The following is a 19,499-nucleotide window of genomic DNA, read 5'->3' as shown; positions in this document are numbered from 1 at the left end:
TAAGAAAGCAGTAAGTCTTCCTTTTTGTTCTCTCTTAGATCACTTGTTCTGGACAAGCCAGCTGCCACGTTGTAAGAACACCCAAGCAGCCCCATGGAGAAGCCATGATGGGACAAACTGAGAACTCCTGCCAACAGTCCTGTGACTGATGATCCTTCAGTCCCAGTCAAGCCTTCAGATGATGCAGCCTTGATACTATATTTTAGCTGCAACCTTAGATCCTCGCTAGAGCAACTCAACTAAGCTGCTTCCAAATTTCTGACCGAGAAAAACTATGAGATGATAAATGTTTGTTGTTTTAAGTCATGAAGTTTTGGGGCAAATGTAACACAGCAACAGATATGAGGATTAAATAAGATAACTAGAACTCTTAGCATAGTAACTGATACAAACAAAATACTAAATAAATCTTAGCTCTTTAATAACAAAATTTAATAAGCACTTAAACATGGAATTCTCCATAAGTGTTCCAAAATATTCAGACAAATAATCAACATTTCAACTCTATCCATTTAAAAATAGAATAAGTGAGAAACCTCAGCCCCAGAGAGATATTCGCAGCAAACCATAAATTCTTAACAGCAGCAATTACATCAAGGAGGTTTTAACCATGCCTTTAAAAAGGTATGAATGATATTGAGGTCTGAAAAGCACGTAAGGAAACAGGTATTCTCATGCATTGTTAATGGAAATATAAATTGGAGACACTTGTTAGATGGTTATCTAGCAGTATCTGTCACAACTTGAAATGTTTATACTCTTTAATCCAGCAACTTCATTTCTAGAAATATCTATCCTAGAGGTTACTTGCTTAATCAAAAAGAAGAAAATACCTAGGAATAAATCTAACTAAGGAGGTAAAGGATCTGTACTTGGAAAACTGTCAGACACTAATAAAAGAAACAGAAAATGACACAAACAGATGGAAACATATATTGTTCATGGAGTGGGAAAAAAATCATTGTTAAAATGACCATACTACCCAAGGCAATCTATATATTCAATGCAATCTATATTAAAATACCAATGGCATTTTTCACAAAACTAGAACAAATAATTTTATACGGAAACACAAAAGACCTCAAAACGTCAAAACAACTTGAGAAAGAAGAACAAAACTACAGGCATCATGCTCCCGGATTTCAAACTATACTATAAAGCTACAATAATCAAACAGAATGGGACTGGTACAAAAACAGACACATAAATCAGTGGAACAGACCAGAGAGCCTAGACATGAACCCACACTTATCTGGGCCATTAATCTACAAAAAAATATTGCAAGACTATACAATGGGGAAAAGATAGCCCCTTTGACAAATGGTGCTGGGAAAACTAGACAGCTACACGCAAAAGAACTGAACTGGACTACTCTCTCACACCATGCACAAAAAAGATCTGAAACCATAAAACTTCTACGAGAAAATACAGGCAGTAAGCTCTTTGACATTGCTGTTAATAATATTTTTTTGAATCTATATCCTTAGGCAAGAGAAACAAAAGCAAAAACAAATGGGACTTCATCAAACTAAAATGCTTTTACACAGTGAGGGAAACTATCAACCAAGTGAAAAGGGATTCTACTGAATGGGAGAAGTTATCTGCAAACAATATATCTGACAAGGAGTTAATACGCAAAATATACAAAGAGCTTATACAATTCAACACCTAAAAAAAAAACCCGATTAAAAAATGGGCAGATCTGAACAGATTTTTTTTCCAGTGAAGACAGGCACATGAAAAGATGTTCAACATCACTGATCATCAGGGAAAAAGCACATGAAAACCACATTGCCTCCCACCTGTCAAAATGGCTACTGTCAAAAAGACAACAGATAACAAATACTGGAGAAGATGTGGAGAAAAGGGAACATAATGTAATGGGAATGTAAACTTGTGCAGCTACTATGGAAAACAGTATGGAGATTCCTAAAAAAATAAAAAACAGAACTACCATATCATCCAGCAGTTTCACTCCTGGGTACTTATCTGAAGAAAATGAAAACATTAGAAAAGATGTATGTTTCAAACACTCCCTTAAACAGTTCTTATGCCAACATAAAGTTGAGATGCACTATCAAAAATAAAAGTGATAAAAGCAGCCAGAGAGTACCCTAATAAGTTTCAAATCACTGTATAAAATGATAAAAAATGACTATGCATGAAATGGTTTAGCTTAAATAAAAGTTCCTGCTTTAAGTCAGGAAATTAATTTTTTAAAAAAAACTAAATCAGTCCACACCAAAAAGAGAAAAAAAAAAAAAAGAAATATGCACCTCTATGTTCACTGTAGCATTATTTACAACAGAAAAGATATACAAGCAACCTAAGTGCCCATCAACAGATGAATGGATTAAGAAGTTGTGGTGTGTACTATACACATACACACACATATACATACAAAAGAATATTACTCAGCCATAGGAAGGAGTAAAATCTTGCCACTTGTGACAATACAGATGAACCCAAAGGACATTATGCTCTGTGAAATAAATCAGACGGAGATGACAAACACTGTAGGAAATCACTTATACGTGGAAGCTAAAGAACAAATGAACAAACATAACAAAACAGAAACAGATACAGAGGACAAACAGGTGTCTGCCAGACGGGAGGGGTGTGGGGGAAGGAAAGAACTAAGTGAGGGAGATAAAGAGGTACAAACTTCCAGTTGCAAAATAAATGAGTTATAGGCATGAAATGAGCAGCATGGGGAAGGCAGTCAATAACTATACAAGATCTTTGTATGGTGACATAAGTAACACTGGTGATCACTTTGAAATGAAAATAAATACCAAATTATTTGTTGTGCAACAGAAACTAACAGTGTTACAGGTCAATTATACTTCAAAAACAAAGTCATAAAAAGAGACCAAATTTGTGGTTGGTTACCATAAGTGGGGGGTGGGGATGGCGGTGGTGGTGGGGAGGGGAGGGGAATTTGGAGGAAGATAGTCAACACATACAAACCTCTTGTTATAAGATAAATAAGTACTAGAGATGTAATGTACAACATGATGAAGATAATTAACACTGCTGTATGTTATACATGAAAGTTGTTAAAACAGTAAATCCTAAGAGTTCTCATCACAAGGAGAAATACTTTTTTCTACTCCTTTAATTTTGTATCTGTATGAGATGATGAATGCTCAGTAAACGTACTGTGATAATCATTTTATGATGTAAATCAAATCATTATGCTGTACACCTTCAACTTATACAGTGCTTAGTGTTAATTATATCTCAATATAGCTGAAAGAAAACGTAAATTTAAAAAAAGATTATGCTCACAAGCATAAAGATGTGTGCTCAAGACTATTCACTGGTTTCTTATTTGTAACAGCAAAACATTAGAAAACAATCTAAATGTCTATCACAAGGATAGAGATATATTGAGTAAACAGAGAAAGCTGTAGAATATGTACCTAATGACTCCATTTATAAAGTCACACATATGTGTGCACGTGTATACAATAACCTATAAACCAATTCATATTAAAAGCTATTATGATTTTGTAAATGTATATAAAGTGAACTGCAAAAATGTAGCCCAGACTATTGACAACAACTACAGGGACAGGGAATGTGTGTATCTGTGTATGATGGGGGCACATACAGAGATGGCAGTGAAGAATTTTCTTAAGAGTTTTATGTGTATCTTACTATTAAATCTTATATAAGAATATGTTCACATATTACTTGTGAAATTTTAAAGACAAAAGATGGGAAGGAAATAGACACATAGGAAAAATACATCACAAAGCTTTGGGAGGGGCGTGACAGATCTCCTTGGCTAGCCCTTTCCCAACCCTTTCCCCACACCCTCCACTGGGCCTTCCAAGACTATCTTAACATGCTCAACCCTGAAGTACTGGGAAGGGGTCTCTCCCACATCTCTTTTATTCAATGCCCCAGAGCACGTACACAACTGGCTCTATACCAACTTGACAAGCAAGGATATGATTATTCCAAATACTGTATCAATTGTGTGATTACCTTTTTCCACCTGAGGGAAGAACTCCTTTCACTGACAACTGGCCAGATTTTAAACAGACAACAAGCTGTGTTCTGGGTGAAGCAATCTGGGTAGAGCTACTCTCCCAGGTACTGCACTATCCTGATCACAAGTATCTGGAGAATGGTCATGGCCTCACAAATGGCCAGTGTGGCTAGTTGGCAGCTACCATTTCACCCAAACCAGAGGAACAGCTGAAAGCCAAGGCAATGAAAGATGAGGCGCTGTCCACTTCTCCCCATGCCCCCAAGTGCTCTAGGCCTGGGCTATCAGCTGACTCACAGAAAGAGTACGCTCTGGAGAGCTGACCATTCATTTTCCTCTAAGTGCTCTCTCAGAGGACCATTCAAGTCCTCTAAATGTTAGAGGACTTAGAGAACTTCGTACTCACTTATATGACCTGGATCATACACTGGTCACCAGGATTCAGCTACAGTCCCGGAAACCACAAAGCTGGATTCTGTTTTTCAGCACTCCTCTCTTGGGTGGAATAATGCCCACATCTGTGGAAAACTACTGCAAAGCTACATGTGTAACTAGAATGAAAGGCAAGGGACACTCTCCCATTACTGACATCAGAGGCTGTTTAGGTCTCTGATAGACACATTCTAGAATGTTAGGTTGGATTTGAGCATTATAAAACTTATCTCTAATGTCACACAATGCAATTCAAAGAGTCTAAAAGAAGTTGAATTAAATACAAACCATTAAGAAAAAAAGCCCCTACATTCCAGCCAAAAGATAAGTCATGACTTTCATGGATATTACATGACTTTTCATTAGTGAAATTAAAAATAGCTACTGTAGACCATTTACTTATTAGACCATTTTATACTATAAAGTCTGAAATGTTGCTTTTTTGCTTTGGGGTTAAAATTAAGTGCTCTTTAAATAGTAAGTAAAAAAGTTACTAAAACAGATAATCATCGATTATAAGCCCCGATGGACTTGACAATACATTCTTTCAGCTTTATCCACTAAGCACCTACTGCATCCTTTAGAGGTTATATAAAGATGGAAGGTAGAATAAAAAAACTGGAAAGAAAATAGGTTTCTACAACTTGAATATTTTGTTAGCACTGCTACACAGCAGTTGACCTTGGGTAAACCTCTTAACCTCAATGAGCCTTGGTTTTCTGATCTGTAAAACAGAGACAGTACCTCCTACTACATAGAGCTACAGAAGCAAAACAGGATATCTCATATGTAGTGCATCTAATAGGGGCCTGCATAAAGAAGGAATTTAATGGGTGGCAGTTACCATCTTAAGTGCCATCATCATTATTACTGTGCTCAAAGCTCAGAACACAATGGACAACCTTCTGGTATAATTAGATGCCTCAGAACTGCAAAAGAACCCATGGTTTGCCCCAGAAAGAGATGCTAATTATTTCTCAGTGCTTCATGGTGGTTTACTTTCACTTGTACTCTCTGGCCAAACTGCTCATTTGTTCTGTGAATACAAGCAAGGTCAGAATCTATCCTATATTTCTTGTAAAAAAGGAGTGAATCCCTGCTTTTCCCTTATTACTGAGAGTCCAAGTCTAAATGATAACTAACTAGTCAATAGTAGGTGCCCTAACCCATCAATTATTTCATGATACTTATAAAAATGAAAGAGAACTAAATAAAAAATAAAATATCATAAGGCAGCATTATATTAAGGCAAGTGATTGTTTTCAGAAACTTTTATTTCAGTCACACCCAGGTGGCGCTAGTGGTAAAGAATCCAAGTGCCAATGCAGGAGATACAGGAGACAAGGTTTCAATCCCTGGGTTGGGAAGATCCCCTGGAGAAGGAAATGGCAACCCATTCAGTATTCGTGCCAGGGAAATCCCATTTTCAGAGGGCCTGGTGGGCTACAGTCCATGGGGTCACAAAGAGTCGGATGTGACCAAGTGTGTGCATGTGCGCGTGCACACACACACATGTATGTGGTTTACTGGGTAATTATGGAAAATATTTCTTATTGTGGGTTCCAGGCAAAAGTCTAAAAGCCACTGCCCTAGGTCATTGATCTGTGGTCACAAGTGCTGGCCTGCGCCACTCCCAAACTACTGCTGAAAGACGCAGGTAGCTTCAGAAACACTGGCAAGCACTTTATTCTAGCACAGAGCTCTCTGCCCTGACTGATTCTGAACTTTGTGACTCCACTCCGAAGAACAGAACATCCTTTTAGTCACAACAGGAATGACAAAGCTATTTTTAAGGACTATTGTGGGTGGACCATTCACTTGGCACTTGAGTTTTCTTTTCAGTCAATGCATGTCTTTCTTAACTAAAGCACACAAACTGAGAACAAGGGCTAGAGCCACCGAGTTGCTGCTGCAGCACCTTATTTATATAAGATGCTCCATCAACATCCTCTGAATACTCCTTTTTCCTCTGGCAGTCCCTCTTTCGGAATCAATGTGAGATCTGGCCAATTTAGGGACTGGAAGTTTTGGCTCTAAGCCTACTTGCGTGGTCAAGGTATTTACCCAACTCTGCCATTTCCTCTAATGCTATTCTAGAATAATAATTATCATTAGCTGCTGATAAGTTTCCAGTGAGGCATACAGCACCACATCCCAAGGCTGTCTGTAAGTTCGCAACTTACAGACAACTCAGTATCTTACTGTGATCTTGAGCAAATTACTCACTATTAAGCAAAATAAGCTCTCATTATCTGATAAAAACCAGTTATCCAATTTTCTTAGGGAGGTTAGGCGATACGTTCTTACATTTAATATCTACACTGCTCCTTAGGAAAAGCTGATTCATGAATTTCTAACTCCTTCTAAGCTTCTCTACTTGGTAAAACTCTGCTCCTCTGTAGAAAGGGTTAACATTTTAAATAATTGGTAAATGCATAACCATTATCTATCTTACCTGACTTTAATGTGTTGGGATCACAGTATGCAAAGCACCATTTCAAAACGTAAAACAATCTGAAGTGAGTTCCCTACACTTACTGATACATACTAGACAGACAAAATGAAACATTCATAGCTTATACAGAAAGAACACACTTTTGCTACCTGCTTATTCATTTCTGTGATGTTTATCCAGACTTTGTTCAACCCGAGCTCTCCAGATTCAATCTTCTCAAGTTGTTTTTGTTTGCTGAGTAATTCTTCATTAAGTTTGGGAATTTCTTGGAATGAGCTTTTCTGATTAGATTCCACTAAAAGCAAACATAAGAACAATCATAAATAGCCATAAAGTTCCCTCATGGCTCCAAGATGAAAAAATGATCATACAGCAGGAAAGAAGACAGATTAATGAAAGTTAATTCTAGGAGGATAATGACAAATCTTATCTATCAACTCCACTTTTTACTTTCTTTTTACTTCTGTAAATGTGTACCTTTAACACTAAAGCTTCATTTAACTGGGGCTATCTCACTACTGGCAGTACAACTTTTTTAAAGCCAGGTGGCTAAAAACAATAACAAACAACATCAGCAGAAAGAGTTAGACTTGAATTGCAACTTGGTAACTTACTGTGATCTTGAGCAAATTACTCAAATTCTTTGAGCTCACTTTCTTCATGTGTAATACAGTGATAATTCTAACCATCCTGTGAAAATATTTTAAGTGAAAGAAGGGCTGTAAAGCACTAAACACAGCTGGCCAGGCATATAATAAGTGATAAATAAATGTTAAGTATTGACCTGCTCAATTAAGAAACTTTCTGATTGGTCAACAAAGTAAAATAAACTTTACTCCATCAATGCTCAAGGTGACAGCCTAAGTTATATCTCTAAACAGGCATATAATAAGTGATAAATAAATGTTAAGTATTGACCTGCTCAATTAAGAAACTTTCTGATTGGTCAACAAAGTAAAATAAACTTTACTCCATCAATGCTCAAGGTGACAGCCTAAGTTATATCTCTAAATGTTTAAATTTATTTTTTCTACCTCAAATCAGTCAAATGCAAGATAAGATTCTTACTACCTTTCAAACGCTGCTTTGACAACTAAGATTTTAAATCTTTTTCATAAACAGCAAACAGTGCTTTCTTAAATCTTAAATCAACCCAAAAGCTCAAAGTGAAATAGAAGATAAAGAAAAATGTTAGGTGAATTTGGTCTTTCTTTTGAGAAACAGCATCTTCTGGATGGTTTAGACATTCGCCAGCCTGACGGCAGAGGCCTGAAAGAGTGCTTTCTGAAACTTCAATCTTTAGAGTATTCTTTCCTTTTCATGGAAAATAAAATATTGATAATGGCTGGTCCTCCAGAATAAAACCTATGTCTTTCTTTTAAAGCCATAGTTCTTTAAAACTGCTTGATTAGTTATCATGTGCTCTTTTTAAAATAAAAGACTGGCATAAAGGGACAGATATAAAACTATTTACTAAAATCTTAAGTTCTCAAACTTTTTTTGTTTCTGTATGGTCGGCATTGAGAATACACCTGGCACACTTCAGGTACTCAGTAAGTATTAATGACTGAATGAATCTGGCCTTTGCTTACCTCTCAACCATATTTCTCATCACCTTAGCCACACTTCAGTCTACTTTCCAGCCAAGTTGATTTTCCAGGCACACCAACCTCTTTAAGCTTCAGTGACTGCACACACTAGCCTCTGCCTGGTTGACTTCTGCCCCTTCATTTCCTCCACCTTAGCCTAGTTGATTCCTTTCAAGATTCAGTACAGATAGCTGGCCCCTACCTGAGGCCACTGTTACTTCTTTACAATTCCAAACTCTACTGAGCACTGAACATGCTGTGCTGTAATTATTTGTCTCCTCCATCAGACTGAAGAGAGCTGCCTGAGGACAGCGATCAGGTCTTGTTTGGTCATGTAATCCCAGGGACCAGCACAGTCCCAGGTACATAGAAGCATTTAAATGCTTGTCCAGTGAAATGATTATAGGGTATAAAATGAAGTTAATATTATCTTAATTAAGTTAAACAAGGAAAACTCAACAAATAAATTCAACAACAAAAAATCCCCACAAAAACCAGGGGGTGGTGGTGGTGTCCTCACTGTAAACAAACCCACTATCTGAAAATTCAGAATTATTAAAAGAAATTAGATATTTTTATTCACTTTTAAAAAATATGTGAAGGAGTTCTTTATAAATAGTAGCCTTGGCTAAGTGCTTTTAATGTGACACTTGATTTACACCCAGTTTGCAGGAATACATTCATCTCATGTAGTAGGAATATTTTAACAGTCAGTCTAAATTAACATAGCACTTAGCACCCAACTGAATTTTGAATTCAGTTAGGTTATAAAGAAAAGCTTATCCCACACATATCTGCCATTCTCACATGGTAAAACATCCCAAGGCTGGGGAAGTCTCTCTCTTTCCTGCAATCTATATGAATTAAGTAGAAGAGGAAGACAAACACGTAACTTGGATTAAAATTATTAACTAATAAATATATAAATCTGACAAGCCCTGCAAGTGGTTTAAATCCTGAGGATTGTGTGAGCCAAGAAGGGATTATATTCATTATCTGATTTGGGGTTTTTTAGGAGAGAGAAGACAAGTAAGGGTACTCTGATTACATACGTGGAATGAAATACAGTAAACAAACTTATGATTAAGTTTAATCATAAAAAAACTTATGATTACAAATTCATGTTCTTTCAACATGGAAGCAACTCATTTAAAATTTAGTATAATCCTACTCATTCCAGTCCATTTTAGTTCACTGATTCCTAGAATGTCGACATTCACTCTTGCCATCTCCTGTTTGACCACTTCCAATTTGCCTTGATTCATGGACCTAACATTCCAGGTTCCTATGCAATATTGCTCTTTACAGCATCGGACCTTGCTTCTATCACCAGTCCCATCCAAAACTGGGTGTTGTTTTTGCTTTGGCTCCATCCCTTCATTCTTTCTGGAGTTATTTCTCCTCTGATCTCCAGTAGCGTATTGGGCACCTACTGACCTGGGGAGTTCCTCTTTCAGTATCTATCATTTTGCCTTCTCATACTGTTCATGGGGTTCTCAAGGCAAGAATACTGAAGTGGTTTGCCATTCCCTTCTCCAGTGGACCACATTCTGCCAGAATTTAACTCAGATGGCCATTATATTATGTCTACTACTGTGGGCAGGAATCCCTTAGAAGAAATGGAGTAGCCATCATGTTCAACAAGAGAGTCCGAAATGCAGTACTTGGATGCAATCTCAAAAACGACAGAATGATCTCTGTTCGTTTCAAAGGCAAACCATTCAATATCACAGTAATCCAAGCCTATGCCCCAACCAGTAACGCTGAAGAAGCTGAAGTTGAACGGTTCTATGAAGACTTACAAGACCTTTTAGAATACCCAAAAAAGATGTCCTTTTCATTATAGGGGACTGGAATGCAAAAGTAGGAAGTCAAGAAACACCTGGAAAACAGGCAAATTTGGCCTTGGAGTATGGAATGAAAGAGGGCAAAGGCTAATAGAGTTTTGCCAAGAGAATGCACTGGTCATAGCAAACACCCTCTTCCAACAACACAAGAGAAGACTCTACACATGGAAATCACCAGATGGTCAACACCGAAATCAGACTGATAATATTCTGTGCAGCCAAAGATGGAGAAGCTCTATACAGTCAGCAAAAACAAGACCAGGAGCTGACTGTGGCTCAGATCATGAACTCCTTATTGCCAAATTTAGACTTAAACTGAAGAAAGTAGGGAAAACCACTAGACCATTCAGGTATGACCTAAATCAAATCCCTTATGACTATACAGTGGAAGTAGGAAATAGATTTAAGGGACTAGATCTAATAGACAGAGAACCTGATGAACTATAGATGGAGGTTCGTGACATTGTACAGGAGACAGGGATCAAGACCATCCCCAAGGAAAAGAAATGCAAAAAGGCAAAATGGTTGTCTGAGGAGGCCTTACAAATAGCTGTGAAAAGAAGAGAAGTAAAAAGCAAAGGAGAAAAGGAATGATATTCCCATTTGAATGCAGAGTTCCAAAGAATAGCCAGGAGAAATAAGAAAGCCTTCCTCAGCGATCAATGCGAAGAAATAGAGGAAAACAACAGAATGGGAAATACTAGAGATCTCTTCAAGAAAATTAGAGATATCAAGGGAACATCTCAGGCAAAGATGGGTTCGATAAAGGACCGAAATGGTATGGACCTAACAGAAGCAGAAGATATTAAGAAGAGGTGGCAAGAATACACAGAAGAACTGTACAAAAAAGATCTTCACGACCCAGATAATCACAATGGTGTGATCACTGACCTAGAGCCAGACATCCTGGAATGTGAAGTCAAGTGGGCCTTAGGAAGCATCACTACAAACAAAGCTAGTGGATGTGATGGAATTCCAGTTGAGCTATTTCAAATCCTGAAAGATGATGCTGTGAAAGTGCTGCACTCAATATGACAGCAAATTTGGAAAACTCAGCAGTGGCCACAGGACTGGAAAAGGTCCGTTTTCATTCCAATCCCTAAGAAAGGCAATGCCAAAGAATGCTCAAACTACCACACAATTGCACTCATCTCACACGCTAGTAAAGTAATGCTCAGAATTCTCCAAGCCAGGCTTCAGCAATACGTGAACCAAGAACTTCCAGATGTTCAAGCTGGTTTTAGAAAAGGCAGAGGAACCAGAGATCAAATTGCCAATATCTGCCGGATCATCGAAAAAGCAAGAGAATTCCAGAAAAACATCTATTTCTGCTTTATTGACTATGCGAAAGCCTTCGACTGTGTGGATCACAATAAACTGTGGAAAATTCTGAAAGAGATGGGAATACCAGACTACCTGACCTGCCTCTTGAGAAACCTGTATGCAGGTCAGGAAGCAAGTTAGAACTGGACATGGAACAACAGACTGGTTCCAAATAGGAAAAGGAGTAGGTCAAGGCTGTATATTGTCACCCTGCTTATTTAACTTATATGCAGAATACATCATGAGAAACGCTGGGCTGGAAAAAGCACAAGCTGGAATCAAGATTGCCGGGAGAAATATCAATAACCTCAGATATGCAAATGACACCACCCTTATGGCAGAGAGTGAAGAGGAACTAAAAAGCCTCTTGATGAAAGTGAAAGAGGAGAGTGAAAAAGTTGGCTTAAAACTCAACATTCAGAAAACTAAGATCATGGCATCTGGTCCCATCACCTCATGGGAAATAGATGGGGAGACAGTGGAAACAGTGTCAGACTTTATTTTTGGGGGCTCCAAAATCACTGCAGATGGGGACTGCAGCCATGAAATTAAAAGACGCTTACTCCTTGGAAGGAAAGTTATGACCAACCTAGATAGCATATTAAAAAGCAGAGACATTACTTTGCCAACAAAGGTTCGTCTGGTCAAGGCTATGGTTTTTCCAGTGGTCATGTATGGATGTGAGAGTTGGACTGTGAAGAAAGCTGAGCACCGAAAAATTGATGCTTTTGAACTGTGGTGTTGGAGAAGACTCTTGAGAGTCCCTTGGACTGCCAAAGAGATCCAACCAGTCTATCCTAAAGGAGATCAGTCCTGGGTGTTCATTGGAAGGACTGATGCTGAAACTGAAACTCCAGTACTTTGGCCACCTCATGCGAAGAGTTGACTCACTGGAAAAGACCCTGATGCTGGGAGGGATTGGGGGCACGAGGAGAAGGGTACGATAGAGGATGAGATGGCTGGATGGCATCACCGACTCGATGGGCATGAGTTTGAGTAAACTCCGGGAGTTTGTGATGGACAGGGAGGCCTGGCATGCTGCGATTCATGGGGTCGCAAAGAGTCGGACACGACTGAGCGACTGAACTGAACTGATAATCCTACTCAAAAGAACTTACTTAGCTCTTTTCCTGATCTTTAAGAAGAGGAAATGAAGATTTCTGGACATGCCCTTTAGATACAACACATAATGCCAATAGTAATATTTTATATTTGTGCGTCTTTACAGTTTACAAGATACTTTTATGTAATTACTCATCTTGTAATTGAGCCCCTACTATGTGCTCAGCCATGTACCTGGCACTACTGCATACAAAAGAACATGAGATTCTCAGTCTGGTGGGGAACGAGGCATTAGCCCAGAGTTTTGTAGAGTGTGACGGATGTTATGACACAGGAATGCCCAAAGTGCTTTTGTAGCACAAATTTATGTTTTATGGATGGGAAAATGTAGGCTCAGAAAGAATAAGTGACTTGTCTGTGTTTCATAGCTTGTAATGAGCAAGTCAGGATTCAACAGTCAAACTTTCTGATTCTAGAAAATTTGGAAAGGAAAGTCTAGAAAGGACCAGCACTCTTTCTAGAACACTTCAGCTGTCACAGATGCTTACATCCTAGCACCCTTATTAGCATAAGATCATTTTTAAATTCTGCATGAAATGACTGAACTGCTACTCTTCTGTATGACCAGAAACAGACATGTTTGACTTATCAATACTGTCCATCTCTTCCAAATTCTTTCCCCTCCGTCTAGCTTTGAGTGATAGAGTGGAATGGCTGGGTATAGAATCTTCCTTAGAATAACTGTGGAGGTCTTCTGGAGTACCTGGTTCTAGAAAAAGAAAACTGAGTGAAGAGTTTCAAGGCCGGGCAGCACTTTTAGCTTAAGGATCAAATTACTCGTTGGCCCCAAAGAAAAAACATCTAGCCTACCTGCTCTGCTTTCTGCTCCAGATATCTCAGCAATCCTGTCTCCTTTCCTCACTAGTGTCTTGGAAGATAATGAAATAAATGACAAGGTGCTCTGAATTTTTAAAAAAGGTATTTAAGCCAGACCAGCAGGTAGTCTTATTTCCACTATCCTCTTGAAAAACAAGAAATAAAAATAAACTTATTGAAATATATTTAAAGTAGCAACATAATTCAAAGAAAGATTATATAAGTTTAACAAGATTAACGTCATTTAGCTAAGAGAATGGTTTTCCCAAAAAGCCTCTTGCCAAGTGGTCCACTAAAGTTCAGCCTATAGACTGACTTATAGAGCCCCAGGCCCCACGTCTGTTCTCTCAGGAAGTTCTGCTTTAGATAGTACAGGTGCTAGCATATCTATTGCAGCAAACCAAAGCCCGCAGAGCAGCTGAACTGACAATTCCAAATCTGCTTCATTCAGCTGGCTGACAAGTACAGCCAGGGTCCCCGGGGAATGCTGCTCAGTGGTAGAAAGCAGGTCTCACAGTCCCAGGGCACAACTCCTGGCATCTCCTGAATTTCCAGGAATTGGTATTAACAAGTGCTCAAAACATATTCGTGGCCTGATTGATTGTTAGGTCTACTGTATGTACACACTTCAAACATACCTTTCTAGACAAAGAAATTTCCTGAGAATGAAAAGCTCAGCTAAGGTACACATTACACTGGTGTCCTGAAAACATAGGCACAGAGCAGTCAGAAATAAATCCCTGGAAGGCAGAATTGAGCAATGTTTTGAAATGTATAAATAAATAACTGCTTTATGTGACCCAAAGAGTCAGATGCGACTCCGTGACTGAACAACAACAACAAACATGTGACCCAAATAAGCTGCAGTACAAACGTAGGAGGCCCAACTAGTTACGAAGAGATATCGGCATAGACAGGTATCGTCAGTGGATAGTTAAAACACTGTTTCTCAGAACCTCCTTTCCAAGTTATGATTATTACTTACCAAGAAAAACACCATGTAATTCTGCTAAGTACAAAATTAAGGAGGGAAAATAACTAGAATACAAAGCTCATTCTTTCTTACACCGTACTCTGATCCCACCAATTTATAATACGGAAATCAGGATGACCCTGGCAGAGAATTGTGGCCTATCTAATCCCATTCCCTGAATCAGAAGCTCCGAAAAAAACTAAAGTTAATACTTCAATATATTTTTTTTAAGCAACATCATTAGGAACCTCATTAATACACTAAGAATTAGCTGTCCCTAGGTTAGGTTTGGAACTTAACTAACTGCAGGCAACAAAGAGAAACTGGGGTGAAGGAAAGCTAGGATGTTGTGATCACCTAGGGCTTACTTCTAGGAAGTAAGGAACAACTCTAATTCTAGTTCTAGGGATAGATTTCTTTACGACTTTGAGAAAGCCTAGGGGTCAGTCTCCTGGAATGTTAAAGCTGCTAAAGTTAGGGTATTTGTGATTTTGTGATTAACCTGAAACTGGTTCCTTAGCTTAGAAATTTTTTTTAAAAAGCTAATTTTATTACTTATAATAAAATTCAGGTTGTAATTATAGCTATGCATTATTTGTTAGTTAAAACAAAGACTAAGTAAAGCATCTTTTGGGTATAACTTTCTTTCCTTTTTTTGTAATTTGCTGTTGTTGTTTTAAGATTTTTATTAGCTTAGAAAATTAACCCTTGTAACCTAGAACCAAAGAACTCAGTGTTGCTAAAGAAAGATCTTTAGGCTAAAAAGGGTTGAAGATACCATGCAAGCACATCTCTCAGAAAAAGGACGTTGGATGCATAAAATACAACTTAACAATTTAGAATGTATAAAACTCTTCAACTTCAAAAGTTTTTTAAGAGACACTGACTCATGAGACAAATAATTATCTGTGACTCAGCACTCAGTAAGCACGCCATACATGCTGGGTATTATTATTACTGCTCAGTACTATGCTTCCCTAGGCTTTTCTTAAGGAGGATATCGTCTGATAGACACGCCCACATTCTTTCTCAAATGGCCCTGTGAAGAGGAAGGAAATAGCCTAGTGTTGCTACTGACACTTTACAGTTGGGAAACATGCAGTGGCAACAGGTGGAAATTAACCAAAGTTCTAGGATCCTGGATCTCAGCCCTTCCCTTTTGTGCTATAAACGCTGACTGCAATGCCATTATTTCTGATGTTATTTGTCCCAATGATGCATAAGCACTGTGTTTTGTTTGTGCATTTAAAAATAAATGTTACTGCATTCAAGCCGACAGCTAAGAAAGAGTTTAAAAAATGCTGAAAGGAACGTGTAATTGCTTCATCAGAGTGAGCAAAAATCTTAACTCAGTGTGGTTCACTTTGTCCTAGAACCTGGCGAAGTCCAAAGTTATACTCTGAAAAGGGTGACCACTTACTTGTTCGGAACTTTTCCTTGAGGGAATCCAGATCCTCCTTCAGAGCGACTTGCATCCACACCAGGCCAACGCAGGCCACGACACAGGCGGCAAGGATGACAAACGCACAGAGGGGATAACAGATCCTGCAGCATCGTAAATAGTCTCCCCTGATCATAAGAACAAATTCAACCAGGAGTATGAAAGGGATTATGAATACAGTTTGATTCCAAATAGCACATGTGTAGGCATGCAATTAGCATCTCTAATGAAAAATCAACCCATTTACCAGGGAACATAGGGTAACACACTTAAATCTGAACAGCAGGTTGAATATGTCAAGATAATATGACCCAGGAAGAGTTAGTCTATTGGGGACAAACTTCTCATGAAATGGGGGAGTTTCTGAGTTACAGGGGCTCACTGCCATCATCATCAATTCAGGTCTTTGGAAACTGACTCAGGTTAGGGAAGTGTAAAGATCAGAGTTTTCTCTGCCATTTATTACTGTATTGTAATTCACTTATCTATCTAGTTCTCTCTCGCAAATATATAGTCATTCCAGAGAACCTTGTTTCACTTTATTTAAACTTTATAAACTTTTGAGTAAGCTTTATTGAAAATGGAATGAAAAAAAACTAGAACAGTAGGTTAAAGTGGACACCTCATACACTCCAGCTGATTGGCTCAGAAGGAAGGAAACATAGGAAGGAGTTAGATTTCACATCAAATGTCAACCAGCACTCAAGGTCTAAGCTAAACCAACAGGGTAACTGTTCCAGTTAACTATTCCACTTCATCAGATCTTCATAGCTGAAGCCCAGGACTGCCCTGAACTACTTCATCTGGCAAAGATTATTAGAAACCAATCTCTTCCTTTAATATAAAAGGAAAAAGACATTCCAAACAAACAAATCTCAAAGGATTTTATTTCTTTTAGCATCCTAAGCTTCAGTCTAGCTCTTGCTTTCACATCCTCAGCAGCATACTCTTTTAATGTGCTCCTTGAGAGAGTCCAAGGGCACTTTAAAGATTCCCTTCAGCCCCTTCCTACCCTAACCCACAATTTCCAATGTCTTTGTGTTTACTAGAGGAGGGCATGGCAATCCCCTCCAGTATTCTTCCCTGGAGAATCCTATGGACAGAGAAGCCTGGCAGGCTACAGTCCGGGAGTCACAAAGAGTCAGACACAACTGACTGAGTAACACTTTCACTTGTGCTCACTACTGGAGGGTGTTACCATCTAAAAGTGATTTGAAAAAAGCTGACTCTTCTGTCTGTCTCCCATACTCCATTTCTCTCAAGGTTCATAGTTTTTACAGAACGGCCTTCATCATATTCCCCCATTACCAGATTCAGACCCATCAACAGTAGGGGAAAAAAAAAAACCCAAACAAACAAATAAAAAACCCTGCAGTCTTAAGGTCCCTGTGTCTCCTGAATTTAACAACAAGGCCTTGTCTCTCAAATTTCTCTCTCCCTATGTCCCTATTCTTAGCTTCTTTGCTACTCTCACCGGGCTCTTGGCACATTCCCCAAGTCCACACTTCCACCGTAGATTCAGAGCTCTTTGTACACTTACAGACAGATCTCTAACTTATACTTCATTCAGAACATGAACTCATCTTCTAACATTTTTCCTCCCTTGTGCCTTCCAGGAACTACACACTTTTTTCTTCCTAAGAACTCCCCTCTCCTTCCCTTTCATTCGCCCTCTTGGTAGTGCAAGGAGATGCCTTTTCCCATCCCAGCCTCAGCACTTCTTTACTCACTTGACAAAGCGAGAGCGATTTCCAGCTACACCAAATTCCTCTTCCTCCTCTGAGCTGGACTCGGAGTCTGAGTCAGGAGGCTCCGTGCGAAGCAGGCGATGGCCTGAGCCTTTCTTGGGTTTCTTTCTCCGGCTGTCCCCAGCCAAGCCGATCAATGCATTGAGCTCTTTGCGCTTTTTCATCTTCTTGTGTGGGGTAAGTGGAGCACCCACTCCTGAGCTGCCAGGTTCGTACCCGACGCCCAATTCTCTCCCTGCCTTGGAGCTGCCTTCCAGGGTGAGGAATCCTGGGCCAGAGCCCTCTGGTCACTCCCACCCAGGGTGGGACTGACCAGATACACTACGGGCTGGAGATTGGACTCCAGAGGAAACTGAAACTCAGATGAATGGGGGAAGTCACATAAAGATGGCCAGGGAGCTGGTGATCCAAATGGGTAAAGGCCTATGCATGGAGTGCCAGTTACTTAAGAGGGTACTGGGGAGGGGAGCAACTTTTGTCTCTCAGGATAAAAAGTCAAGCCAAGAATGAGAGATTCTGAACCCTGGCCAGCAGACAGTATTTCTAAGGGTACTCCAAGAGCTGGAAAGGACACACAGATAGGTGTTTCGGACTTCCGGGGCAGGATTTCCAATGGAGAGAAAAACAAGAAAACTTGGTTCTTGAATGGGAAGAGACGGGGAGATGCAAAGCAAGACGGTGGGAACGCGCTGGTCCCTCCCTAGATGGCAGCAGGAGGGGGCTCCCAGCCACCACAACCCTGACAGAGAAAATGCCCGAGTCCGAGAAGATCACCGTCCTCCGGCCTTCGTCCTGAGTTTGAAGGGAGTCTGAGGCCAAGGAAGACCCAGAGCCCAGCCTGGAGGATTCGGCCTGAGAGGAGCCAGTCCCGCGCCTGGGAAGACGCCAGCCCTGCTGTCTGGGCCTGGGGGCGCGGGGAGGAGGGGTGACCGGAGCTCAGCCCACCTGAAGCGCTCCCGCCCAGAGTTTGAGGTGTTCCGGTACGGGCGACTCTCGGCAACTCACACACGCCGCCTCCACTCCAGCCGCGACTCCGGCCCCCGCTCCAGCTGCGGCCGCAGCTGCTCCCAAGTCGCTGGTGGCGGCGGCGGCTGTGGCCGCAGGCTCCAGACCCGGGCCATAGCTTCAGCCCCAGTTCACTTCCCCTTTGGCAGCGGCCACCGGCACCGCCTGCCAGTAAGGCGCACTCCTATTGGCCGCCTGTTCGATGACGTCACGCAAGGGAGTAGGGGAGGCGGGGCGTTAAAAGGCGCAGGCTCTGGCGCAGGCTAGTCCTTCTGCCCCGTCGAGGAGGCCCCGCCCCCAGGAGGGTCCCAGGGGACCTGTCTCTCACCAGTTCTGGGCCGTATGAGTTTTCCAGAGGAGCAGCGATGAGCCAGGCAAAGCACTCAGCTGGATGAACTTGTTTGGGAAGTTCATCACCGCACCGGCCCCCGGTTGTGACTAACCCAGTTTAGGGGTGCCAACCCTCTGACTCTCCAGCTGTTTATTAAAGGTTTAGGCGTGTTACAGGTTAATGACCTAGTTGAACACATTCATTCATTCATTCTGTAAATATTGATTACCACGTGTCAGAAACAGTTCTACCGCTGAGTATACAGCAATAAACAAAATAACCACTGTCCCTGTCTTCCAGCGTAGGGTTGCCTGATTTAGTGAATAAAACAGGACACTCTTTAAGAAAGTTTAAATTTCAGATAAACAACGAATTTTTTTTTAATGTAAGTATATCTCATGTAACGTCTGGGACATC

General features: G+C 40.2%; 1 protein-coding gene across 1 annotated transcript in view; it reads right to left on the bottom strand.

Moving 5' to 3' along the window:
- The window catches only part of EFCAB14 (EF-hand calcium binding domain 14), a 40,701-nt gene extending 21,791 nt beyond the window's left edge, over window positions 1-18,910 (bottom strand). The window contains exons 1-3 of the mRNA XM_043876474.1: window positions 17,729-18,910; window positions 15,978-16,126; window positions 7,037-7,182 (exon numbers count right to left, since the gene is read on the bottom strand). Coding sequence (XP_043732409.1) covers window positions 7,037-7,182; window positions 15,978-16,126; window positions 17,729-17,910 — 477 coding nt within the window. The 5' untranslated portion in view covers window positions 17,911-18,910. The remainder of the gene's footprint in view (window positions 1-7,036; window positions 7,183-15,977; window positions 16,127-17,728) is intronic.
- Window positions 18,911-19,499: the final 589 nt, after the last annotated feature.

This window comes from Cervus elaphus, chromosome 20, assembly GCF_910594005.1.
Source record: "Cervus elaphus chromosome 20, mCerEla1.1, whole genome shotgun sequence".
NCBI lineage: Eukaryota > Metazoa > Chordata > Mammalia > Artiodactyla > Cervidae > Cervus > Cervus elaphus.
The sequence above is the reverse complement of the archived record's forward strand: the minus strand, read 5'-3'. Positions and strand labels throughout refer to the sequence as shown.